The sequence below is a fragment of the Erpetoichthys calabaricus genome, chromosome 4 (assembly GCF_900747795.2).
Source record: "Erpetoichthys calabaricus chromosome 4, fErpCal1.3, whole genome shotgun sequence".
In the NCBI taxonomy this organism is placed as follows: Eukaryota; Metazoa; Chordata; class Cladistia; order Polypteriformes; family Polypteridae; genus Erpetoichthys; species Erpetoichthys calabaricus.
The window spans coordinates 234,717,960-234,730,568 of record NC_041397.2 but is presented as its reverse complement, the minus strand read 5'-3'; the positions used below and the strand labels follow the sequence as shown (position 1 = coordinate 234,730,568).

General features: G+C 34.8%; 1 protein-coding gene across 4 annotated transcripts in view; it reads right to left on the bottom strand.

Moving 5' to 3' along the window:
* Positions 1–12,609, bottom strand: part of cep63 (centrosomal protein 63) — a 52,556-nt gene that overhangs the window by 23,081 nt on the left and 16,866 nt on the right. For 2 of the 4 annotated variants that reach the window (XM_028800432.2, XM_028800428.2), the window contains exons 4-8: positions 11,391–11,486; positions 10,035–10,151; positions 4,258–4,371; positions 2,926–3,168; positions 574–719 (exon numbers count right to left, since the gene is read on the bottom strand). In XM_028800432.2, coding sequence (XP_028656265.1) covers positions 574–719; positions 2,926–3,168; positions 4,258–4,371; positions 10,035–10,151; positions 11,391–11,486 — 716 coding nt within the window. The remainder of the gene's footprint in view (positions 1–573; positions 720–2,925; positions 3,169–4,257; positions 4,372–10,034; positions 10,152–11,390; positions 11,487–12,609) is intronic. The other 2 variants (XM_028800429.2, XM_028800431.2) reach the window with 2 other exon arrangements.

Sequence of the window (12,609 nt, the reverse complement as noted above, 5' to 3'; positions counted from 1 at the left end):
AAAACAACACAGGAATGCTGTGGCCAAAGTGCTTTACAATAAAAGAAGAAAAAAAACTTTCAATTAACATAAATAGAAATAAATAAAATAATAAATAGTAAAATTGCATAATCATAATGAGGAAACCATCAGTATTACTGAAGGTCACAGAAAGCAAGTGAATAGAAATGAGTCTTTAATCTTGTTTTGAACAGTTCAATTGTAGACGACTCCTTTATGTAATGAGGTAAAGATGAAAGGCTTCTCAACTGTACTTTGTGTGGCTGATGTAAAATTCAGCTATGGACACAACAGGAAATATCTAACAGAAGCTGAACGGACAAAGGCTCTCAATCTACTTAAGACAGTTATGGTGAAAAGACTGTGAAGCTACTGTTAACTTAGTAAAGATGACCGATTACACCTTACTCCTGCACTGCCGGAGAAGTACTGCATAACAAATTTACATTGCAAGGCATCAAATCAACTAATGGTTTGGGAATAAAATCACACAAAACTAAATTACACTAATCTTGCAAAGAGTAATATTGTTTTCTTCTACATTCTTTTGTTTCAATTTTAGCCTTGGCTCACCTGTAGCTGTCTTCATTTCTAGCCAGCTGCTCCTGTAATTTGGCCATTTCCTTTCGTAAGACTGCATTTTCCTGTTCTGATGTCCTTAAAAGATTACCACATGACTGGAGCTCTAACCGAACCTCTGAGAGTTCTTCTTCTGCTTTCTGAAGAAAACGTGAACCAAAGAAAGGATTCCAAATACCACAGAGTTAGGAATGCCCCAGTTAATTTCACACAGCAAGACTGAAAGACAGTCTTATGTTTCCTGTGCCACATTCAAACAACAATATAGATAATCATAAATGCTGTGTTTACTATGTAGTTAATCTTGATTGATTTTTAACTGCATACATTTGCTCATAATATTCCTGATTTTTAACTGCATACATTTGCTCATAATATTCCTCCTCAGCATATTTATGAACTATAGATATATTCCTTGGTCAGTTATCAAGTTTCTATGTAAGCTTTCTGCAATTTTCTTATCTTACTTTTTATTGGTTTAATATTGTCCCAAACTTTATACTTCATTAACTATTCCGAATAAAATGAAAAGGACAATATTGTCCTAAATTAAACCAAAAGAAAGAGCCTTAAACAGCAATGGGTGTGCATGTCAACATATAAGAAGAAGCAAGCCATTAAAGACTTTAATATCAATTGTATAAGAATGAAAAACAAGAGCCAAGACCAAGTTTATAGATTAGCTACACCAAGTAAAAGTTACCTGTCCATATTTAAAGAAGATATTTCAAATACTTCTCTGCTACTTTATGCATTGGTAATCACCATTATGTTGTATACAGTATTTGGCAAATACCTTTATCCAAGCCAACATGTAAGAACATAACATGTTACACTCATTCATGTGCATATTTTTAAAACAAGGCAGAGGCAGAAAATGAACTGGCAGCTTACTGATTTAAAGTCCAGTCCCAAAGCACTCCCAGAAGAGTAGAATTTGCCACAACCATGCTTGACAGTAGTTCTATGCTCCACTGGCTTGATGCCAAAATACAAACTTTTTTATTTTAATTAAGCTGAAAAAGTTCTAAAATGATTAGATCATAAGAAATTTTACCATACAGTTCGAGGGGGCTGACTATGTCTTTAAATAACATATGTATAGGGTTCAATGTTGCTTCTTTGTGAAAGGTGCCTTGCCATCTTATCCTACAGTTGAGACTTATCAAGAATTAGCTAAACTGTTCTGGTACACACTAAGTGTCCAGTCATTAACATAAATTCATCAAGATCCTTTAAGGTTGCCACTGGCCTTTTGGTAGCATTCTCTTGAAAGGGGGTCCTGATCTTTGCTAAATCTTGTGGTGCCATATCTTCTTCCATTGTTAGTAATGGTTTTCATGTTCTATAATATATGTAAAGCCTTCAAAATTCCTCAATGTCTTGATCTGTAGCTTTTAACAATAAGATCATGCAGATGAATTGTGAACCAGAGATATCTCTACACTATGCCACCAAAAACATAAAGGAACACTGGATTTTTTTAGGGCTAATTATAATTAATTTTTGAAACTGTACTTTCTCACATAACTGACTTTGTTAGATGGAGCTCTGGTGACAGGATCACAGTAATTTTTGTAGAGTTGGGCTAAGCCAGGAAGTGGCTACCCAAGTTTAACCATAAGTACTTTGTGATTGGTGCTTAAAAGGACCTCATCGCCACAACCAAGTGAGCTTAGAGCAGAAGGAAAGGCTTTCCTGGACAAGAATGAGGAGAGTCCAATAATTCCTGAAAACTATAGTTCCTGGTTAAAAAGGAGACTATCTTTGTGTTGTGTGAAGCAGAAAAGAGCAGTAGGCAGCACACTGCCTAGACAGGGTGTAATCTGATTAGGTAGGCCCAGAAATAAACAGAAGTATTGTGTTTTAATCTATAAATTTGCCAAGTGGTTTGTTTGGGTTCATGCCCTACTTCACAGAGTCCCAAATTAAGTTCACACTGGATTTTTTTATGCTTAAATTCTCTTTAATATCAGACTATGAACTGAACTAAAACTTTTCAATTCAGATGTCCACTGTTATCTACACATCTTTTACAGTACAGCACCAGTGTTTAAAGCAGCTTGGATCACACATGCAAAGTATTTAATAACAGAAATTGATGGAAATCTGTAACATATTAAGAAATGCATTGTCATTAATGAATAAATTCAATAAAGTCACTTCTGCCTCCTGCTTCACAGCATAATCTCTTGAAATAAACACTATAATATAAGCCATTCTTAATGCATTACACAAGTACAAAACTGGCATAAATTATGAAAAAACATTTTAGAATATGAAGTTGTAATTTATTTTAAAGAAATGTATTTTAGAATTTGGACAGCTTTAGTCATTGATATCTACCTGTCTGAGAGAGCGAGACTGCTGCAGATCAAGCAGGAGACGCTGCTTCTCTTCCTGAAGCTCCCTTCTCTTTGTGGTTAACTCCTGAACAGTGCTCTTTAGGTCTTCAGTGGGGATGGCCTCTTGTGGCAAGTCAAGGAAACCCCATCTCCCTGGAGAAGCACCTGAATTCCGAGGAGGTTCTGTTACGTCTTTTTGCTGCTGAAGATATGACAGCCTGCTGTGATAATTCTGGCAGGTTTTCTGTTTTAAAATTAAGATGAAATGAGAGGAAATACTGAAAATGTCCAAAAGACAGTAGGTGAACGTAGCTGAAAACCCATTTCTAAAAAACTCTAACTTCTTTCCTTGAAGCCTTTGGTTTGACATCCCTAACGCAAATGATTACTTTGGACATTTATCAGGCTAACACTATGTAAGTCATAGGTTGGTTTCGTACAAGATTTAAATTAACATTTTCCCCTCCTGCCACAAAACAGTAAAGTCATAAATTATCACACATAAAAGTTGGAAATTCCTGCTTTCACCTTCACCAAAGTTTAGCATTTACACATTAATGTTTCATTCCATGTAAAGCTGCCCTGATCCTGGTTAAGAAAAGGTCATCACTCACAGAATACTTATTTTTCCTAAAATAAAGAAAGCTGCAAAAAGCTCAGGCTCAACTTGAGGACTATCAATGCAGTGCACCAGAAGAGAAGAGGGCAACTGGCATTAACTTTGTGCTTTAAGTGTGCAGTTTTGATTTTGTTAAATTGTGAAATTACAAACTGGACACAGCAAAAAATGACTATACACTTTTCCAAGGCTGTAGAGTATGAACTACAAGGACAGACTGCAAGAATTTTGCCATTAATTATCAGCTTTGCAACTATGGCCCTTTGAAGCTGGCAACAGGGCTGCAAGAACACAATCTTGCTGTTCCTGGCAAAACTGCTAATTGAAAGGACCCCGGGACAGTATTGGTGCAGAGTATGATGCATAAAAGATGAAGGTGCATATTGTCTCACAACAATAATGACAGCAACTGGGACATGATTTAATTAGGCAACAATTGGGCTTAAATCACAACTTCAAGTTTAGTTCAGCATATTCAATTTTAGGAGAAAAAAACAAGTTCCACACTTCACATAACCGATCTATGCCTGCCTAAAGACTCTCTTTTTGTCCTGCCCCTAAATAAAAGGTGTTTAATCTCTACTGCTGAAACTTCCATAGGTTCAAAATGCCCTAGATAATAGACATGCCTTTTTGTTTTGTAGTTCCAAATTCTCTTTTATAAACAGTAACTATATTATTATACAGAGCAGGTATGGGAAAGGAATCAAATACCTGAAAGATTTCACACTTTTCGTTTAAAGATCTGCGTTGCTCCTCCAGGGAGGCCAGTTCAATCTGGTACATTGCCCGCTGAGTGTCCCATTCTTTGGACTTGGCTCTAAATTCCTATGAAGACAAAATAGATATTGTAATGGCATTTTCTATTATAAATATAAAAGTGGAGTATTGAAAAAATAAACACAATCGGACCCATATAAATATTTGTCAACTTTGCCACAATTTACAATGCCTATTATGTTTTCACTTGATAGAAAATTACAATTGTACTTGTTTGATATCAGATAACTAATAAATGATGAAATATTATACTAATATAATACTTAGGATAATTGCTATGAACTGCTTAATAAAACAAAATTCAAAAGTAAGTAGGCTAACTTACACATCTAAAACTTCATTAAGCTTTTACTTTTTATCTTTTTGTTTAATTTATACATGAGAATCATGTCTGTAGAACATCATCATTTTTATAATACCCACCTTTAGCTTATACACCCCTTCACACTGCACGTTTTAAATTCAGTTACAGAGTTTTACATAATCTTAGAAAATATGGAATAGTCACAGCTTGCACACAGCGACTCACACCAACAGGTCTGCAACTTGCCCCAATGATTTTGTCTAAGTGATAGGGTCAAGCTTGTGTGCGTGTGTAAGAGCTCACAATCAATGAGTGTTCACAAGAAGTGCAACACATACGACAAGGAAAGGAATGAAGAAAAAATGGGTGCTGTGGATCTGCCAATAGATAGCAGGCTCATCTGTCTGATGTACCATATTTCTTGTACACAACAGAATTGAAAATGGAAAGTAAAAGGGCTGAGATTGCAGTGGAACTCACCATACCTGTAAAAACCTTTGTAACGGTACTGGCCCTGTTATTGGCAATCAGAATGTGGCAAGATCATGATACTTTGGAAATGTGAAACTAAAGTCTGCACAGAGTCATATAATTTGTCATCCCATGCAATTCCTAGTTGTGTAATTAGACCTCCTCCAGGTAACAAGATCCAGAAACTGCAGTTGTTAAGTCTCACATACTAGAAGTTCCGTAATGTGCAGCCAACTATAGATTCTCATCAGACAATTACGTTGACAAAATAGACACAATAAATGGCACATGATGGAATGGGTAATTAATACAGTCAACTACTGGAAAATTCTCCTTTTTGAATGTAGAAGCATAATTTTTTCCACCCCATAGTTAAACTGACAGTCTTTCTTCTGTATCTGGGAAACAAATTGTACTTTGGTTGTGTATGAAGTTTAATCAATTACTGTGAAAACAATACTCACCTCAAGGAAATATGGACTTATGTGGCCCCAAGAACTTTAAACTTATATTAAAATTTTTCAGGGCTGTATTTTTTTTAAATATGAGGGGGTACCCAAACATAACCGGAATCTGTACCTGGCGTGCAATCTACACCTATTTGCGAAATTTCACTGCTATGTGTAGCATTCTTACAGTATTCTGTGGCAGTCTGCCAAGTCCAGTTGCTTTGTATTGTTTGTATGGCATTCTGTGTTGGTTTTTCTTGGCGCTTATTAAACGTGTTCTATGATTTTTGTGATGGGGGATCATAAAGAAAAGCGAGTTTGTGTTAAATTGTTTTCTCTTAGGGAAAACAGCTGCTGAAACTGTAGTGATGCTTGAAACGGCTTGTAAAGTGTAAGCTTTAAATAAAACACAGGTCTACAAGTGGTTTTCACGTTTCAAATTAGGGGAAATGTCACTTGAAGACCAACCAAGATCTGGCCGAACTTCCACAATCAGGAATGACAAAAATCTTGAAAAAGTTCGCAATGCAATTTACGAAGATCATCATCAAGACTATTGAAGAGATTTCTGAATTGACTTGTGTGTCTTGGAGTTCTTGCCACCTTCCCTACTCACCTGATCTTGCTTTGTGCAACTTTTTCTTGTTCCAGCTTATAAAAAAAAGAACTCGAAGGAAAGCATTTTTGTACTATGGAGGAAGTCAAAGAAAACTTGCTGCAGGCATCAGACAACTTTCCTTTTCAGCAATTCCAAAAATGTTTCCACCAGTGGGAAAACCATTGGGACAAGTGCATTCATTCACTTGGTGAGTACTTTGAAGGAGACTAAAGTTTCAGTAAATAAAAATTATGAAAACATTTTTTTTTTCAATTCTGGTTATTTCTGGGTACCCCCTCGTATAAACCAATCAAATCTCAATGATTAATAGCCCTGATACAAACATTACAGCTCATATCACACTGACTTACCAAGAGCTAAATTTTGACAATAGACACAAATTAGGAAGACTTTGCTGTCACAGGGTGGAATTTGCTTAAGCAGGAAGGTACAAATATTAAACATTGTTCCATGCAAACATAAAATAAACTGAAAAGACAAGAAATCATATTAATTGTTTACAATAAGAATGGTGGATATAAAAAGTCTACACACCCCTGCCAAAAAACACAGAATTTGTGCAGTACAAAACTGTCAGAACTTATTCCACCATCATTGCAGAATTGCAATCTATACAAAGAACATGAAAATAAATCAGAAACTGTTTACTGGAAAAAAGAAAAAAAAATCATACAAAAACCTGGTTGCAGAAGTGTGCACACCCTTTAATAATCAAGGATGTGGCTACATTGAGAATCAACCAATATAGTAAGTCCCAGTACAGTATGTCCCCTTTTAAACAGTAGTTCGTATACTCCTGGTATCAATTAAAGTAGCTCTGATTGAGCTCAGAGAAAGTTTCTGTTCCTGTAGGATTATTCTGATATCCTCTTGGCTGCAACATGCAGTACATTACTAGGATTTCTTTTGATGACTAATTCTGTTAATGTTTATGTATTTGGTGTTATTCCAACAAAAACTGGACAGTCATTTCTGGATCCTGCAACACAAGCATGTTTTCCATTTAAATTAATTGTAATAAGGCATTCACATTACATATTTTACCTTACAACAGTTTTTTCAGGAAAAGACCAATTTCATATAGTGGGAGAAGTCTGTATATTATCATTACATGCCAAGTACTGGTATAAATATTTTTGTGGGGTTTTTGGGAGATGGTGGTGATGCACAAAAGAAAAAGATGGTAGTTTGTACGTATTTTTGAATTGAATTCTCCAATAATGTGAACTCTCTTATTCTCCAAATAAAGACAGGGCTCTTGATCAAAGAATTTTCATGTCAAAAGGTCAGTTCCATGAGTCTTTGGGTTTATTCTTTATATAAGTGCTGATAATTCCACAAGCAACTATTTAACAATATTTTAGCATTTGTTTTGCATGCTTTGAGCAAGCAACTGGATAGCAGACATGTGGTTTATATGACATGAGTCTTAAATGCATGAGTAATGGGAGATTTTTTCATCAATGTTTTTCACACTGATTGCCACTGTACAGCACTGGCCACGACCGAGTTCTGGTATGTGATAAATTTCTTTCTGTCCATTCTGCTTGAAATTGAAAATTCTTCTTGGCCACCACTACAAAGTACATGCGGTAAGAAACATAAAAAATACCATATTTAGGTGGATTATTTCTTTAAATATCTTTAAAATAAAATCATGCAAGCAAGACAAATACTTCATCTTTTTCTGTGCTTTTCTGTTTGTTGAATACATTGTAACTAAAAAGTAAAAGCCAAAGAAGTAACAAGACAGAAAACGTACAATTAGAATCACTGAATTTCTATATTATGGTACACGATAACACTGTAAAACGTGAAATCTTCTAACAATTGTGTGACTGAAATATGCTCTTAATTGAACACATGAATATAACGAATGATTTATTTACAGGTACAAAATTTACTTAAGTGAAGGATACATGAAACTTACAAGACTGTTTTATGTATTTCAAATACTTTCCATTAAGTAGTTCTCAGGTGTTTGGCAGAACTTTCTAATGTAAAGAATTATCTAATGTAAAGGCAGATTTCACCTTATTTGGTTTCCTCTTCAGATACAGATGCTTTTTATTTGTCCATCTTGGTACATAACCAACATAAATAGCTTTCAGTCTTCATTTACTAAAAGAATACCCATTATACAATTGGTGGGGGGGGGCAGAATTTTGATTCTACAACTCTGTGATGGCAAGTGCAATTTTCTATGCTGTGGTGTGCTGGGCTGGTAACGTCACTTCAGTAGAGCCCCACAGAAGCAACATGCTAATTAAAAGGGCATGCTCAGTTATGGGGCACACTCTGGACCCCTGGTGGCAGTAGCAAAGGAGAAAGTTAAAACAAAAATGAGCGCCATTATGACAATGCTGCACATCCTCTCTCCGACACACTAACACAGAGGGCTTTCAGCCTATGAATTATTCAGCAGAAGTGTGTCAAGAAACACGACTGGGGCTCCTTTATACCAACAGCAATATGCCTGTATTGTATAGTGATTCTGGTGTGTGTTCAGACGATATTGTAGGTCTGTGTGTATATATATCTATCTATTTATGTATATATTTATTTAAAGAGCTTACACAAAAAGCCAAATTTCCTCCTGAGAACAAAAAAGTTGTATCTATTTATCTATCTATAGCCAAAAACATATTGTTTACCTTTTCAGCTATTTTACTGCTTGCATATGTAAACAGAACTACACTGTATTGTCAAAGGAAATATTACAGAATGTTGAGTGTTAGCACAGAAAAGCCCGGCAGGTTTCTTAAAATTGTAACATTAAATGGCATGCAATTACCACAGTCTGTTTGGAAACAGGGGGTGCCACCAGGGAGTTAAGATTTTGTTCTAAGTAGTTTGCCTCAGGAAAGGTGAAACAGGTGATGAAAATTCAATTTCGAACTTATAGCAGTGCACCACAGGCCCACCCTTGCATTTCTAGGCATGTCAAAGTAGATAAGTTCACCTTTATAAGTGACAACCCTTAATAACTAAAATTATGTGAAAAAGTACATCCCCTGCATTACCGTCTCCATTCCTGGGACATCTCATCAACATTTTGCTTTTAATGAAATGACAATTATGAAGAGACAAGACCTATCAACTGGACACAGAGCTTTTAAAAACACAATGAAAGCTTCTGAGGTAGGTGTTACAGCAGGAGGAAGGAAAAATATAATAAATTCAAGTAGTTATGAAGCCAACCCTTCATCATACATGCTATAATAATATAGACCAAAAAAGGTAGTAAATTAGTCATGAGGAATGCAATACATAGATCACACCTAGGAAAGTTTCAGCACTAAAGAAATAGGCTTTGATAATGGACATGAATATTTGGAGACAGAAATAAGAACGAAGTCATGCTTTTCTTCTGAAACTATACAGCAGTGCCACCTCATTTTATTTCTGTGTCTGTACAGGTTGATTGGATTATTATTTTCACATGTACAGAGTACAGTGAAATTCGTATTTGGATGTAATGTCACCACTGTCCAGTACCATGATTAGTTAGTTTATTGCAACTAAATTATTCCAAAATTCCATCTTTTTGTAAATATATTGTATATCACTATTATTAATGCCCATCTGTCATACATGGTGAAACACCTGAATGAGACACCAGTCACTTTCGAAAATTACTTTCTTATTAACGCATCTTCTGACAAGTTGTTGCTTTTATTTTTAAAACTGCAATCCATGGATGCTTTAAAAAAAATAAAACAAGGGTCTATATGTGGTCCAGCCCAAGGCAAAAATTAAACTGCAAGAATGAAAGGTGTCTTAACAAATCAGCTCAGTTTTCAGAGAAAGCATTTAAAAACATAACCCAGAGAAGTGATGCTGGAGAGTTTCCCAGGTGTGTTCTTACCTCTAGTTTCTTATTTAGCTTGTCAATTTCATCATCAGCCAGTTCCTTGCTGGCTTCCCTTGCTCTTTTGGAATGATGACGTTGCAATTTCCCATAGCTGTACTTCAGTTTTTCTAGCTGAAAAATAGAAACTAGTGATTAGAAATTTAAAAGCACTTGGATGGGGGTTTGATTATATTGAATGTTATTTGCTTCAATAAAAAAAACAAAAAAAGAAATAAAAAAGCAAATGTGGGCTTACCTGGACAGTTATTTCCTTAACTTTAAATAACTTATATAACTATAGTGTATGCAGGACTTAAAATATAAAATAAATGCACATGCAATCTATCTGTGGAGAAATTCAACTACCAGTCTCACAGCACTGGCACTTAAGCATGGCTTAAATTGCTTCAGTAAACAGGCTTTAACATATCTTTATTATAACAGGCTTCAGAAGAGTAGAGTAGGCCTTGTCTTGGTAGACAAGTATGTATGTGATGTTTTCAATGTAACTTTCCCTTTAAATGTAGCATTCCTTTTATAAATGTGTACACAGATATAAACACTGCCATTTAATAAAACCTCTTAAGTAATAACCAAAAAGAGTCTTCTGATTTCTCTAGGCTAGCACAGGACGACTTTGAAGATTACAAAGCAAGGATGGTCTCTACTTTTGCCACTGGTGACCACGTAAGTCGCTATTATTCTTGGAAGAGAATGAGTTTCTCACTTAAATCAATGCTCTGAAATAGCATGCTCTGTATCCATTAGTACCATATCCATTCATAATTTCTGTTGAGTTCTAAGCACATGAAGGTCTTAATTTTGACATTGTATCTCACCTCAATTAGAAAAATTCTGAAAACATCAATATTAAAAATACTAATTAAAAAACTAATTTAAACTAATTAAAAAATGTGAATTAATTAAAACCTTTGCTTCAAAACTGAGACATTCAGCATACATAATAGTGATGTTAAGCACAAAAAAATTACTTACAGGGTATTTTTATTTTAGAAGGAGTATATGAATTGTATATGAATAACTACAGGTAACAACTAAAAGAAAGAGTCAAAATCTTACAATTTGCTTGTTATCCAATTTTAATGATTACTTTCAAACTTGAGTTCTTAACATGAGATACCAGTAGTCTTAAATGACACACTTTTAAATACTCAATTCTCTGATGTGAAGTAGAAATAAATAGATTAACTACTAATCACTCATAGCAGTAAAATATAACAGAATAAACTGACAGATGCAAAACAGTACACTTTTGTAACACCTTCTACATATGGCAGAGAATTTATGGATTTATTACTGAAATTCAAGAAAAGGGCAGGCCAAGGTTAACCAAGCCTTCTTCTCACATACTTCGGATTGCAACGCATTGAGCTTTTCTTCATATTTAAAAACAATCTCTTGATTTGATCTTTCCATATCTTCCAAGCGCTGGATCAGCATACCTGCCTGTTAGAAAACAAGTTAACCATTAGAAACTCCAAAGTACATGCCAAGAAAGGAAAAACAAACAACAAAATATCTGTGTTGAAAGATTAACGTTTGAATTTATATTAAAATGTGGGGCTCATACGTGGTGCTAAGTTATAAATAATTTTACTAAATTCCTGGCTCACTTTTTGTTTCTTGTTTATCCATATCATTTTGAATTTAAAATCTTGTTTTCATGAACAATGTAAAAAAAATTGCTTTAGGGAATTTGATTTTACTGAACTTTACTTCACCTACTTAATTGGTTCTCTAAAATGCTGTGCAGTGAGGGTAAAGAACGCGAGTAAACTGTGATGTGTCACTCATTTATTACAAATTGCCTGTATAAGAAAAAATGAGGGGACAGAGAATTGAAAAACTAGAGTATATAACAAAAGAAGAGAGATAAGTTGGGAGGATGCAGATTTTCAAGCACATATCTGATCCATGTTCTAGGCTGTCTGAGGAGTGAAGAAGGAAAAAAGATTACCTGAAGAAAATGAAAAGTAAGATTATACCAAGAAAAAGCAAACAGTAAAACTGAATTCTGGAAAATATCAATCCCAATCTTGCTCTGATGGGCAATTATTGGAACCATCAAAATTCATCTACTCACTAAATTAATATTTATGTCATTATTTAAGGTAACTTCAAATCACGACCAAAAACAATGATTAATTATTCAACAAACAATGCAGGGAAGGTCACAAAGGTGATTGTTGTGGTTTAGATAATCATTAATCAAATGAAATAGTCAGTCACTGTATCCAGGATAGCCAACTTTCTGATATTAACATCAGAACTTTCAGGTTTAACTCTAAAAATCTAGACAATATTTGGCACTTGCAGGTGACACTAAAGCCACACTAATAATTGCTGAGGATTATATGTAAAAAAAAAAACAAAAAAAAACATCTCCACCATAACAAAAGATGGTCAAGAAAATCTAACCATAAAAAAATGAAGTCGTAAGTGATCCGTCCACTAATCAATAAGTTAAAAAAAGATGCCTACAAAGTTACTCACAAAAAATACGATTTTGTACGGAAATCAGCCTATCGAGCATCAATTGACAGACAGGAGGCATAAAAGTCTTGGACAA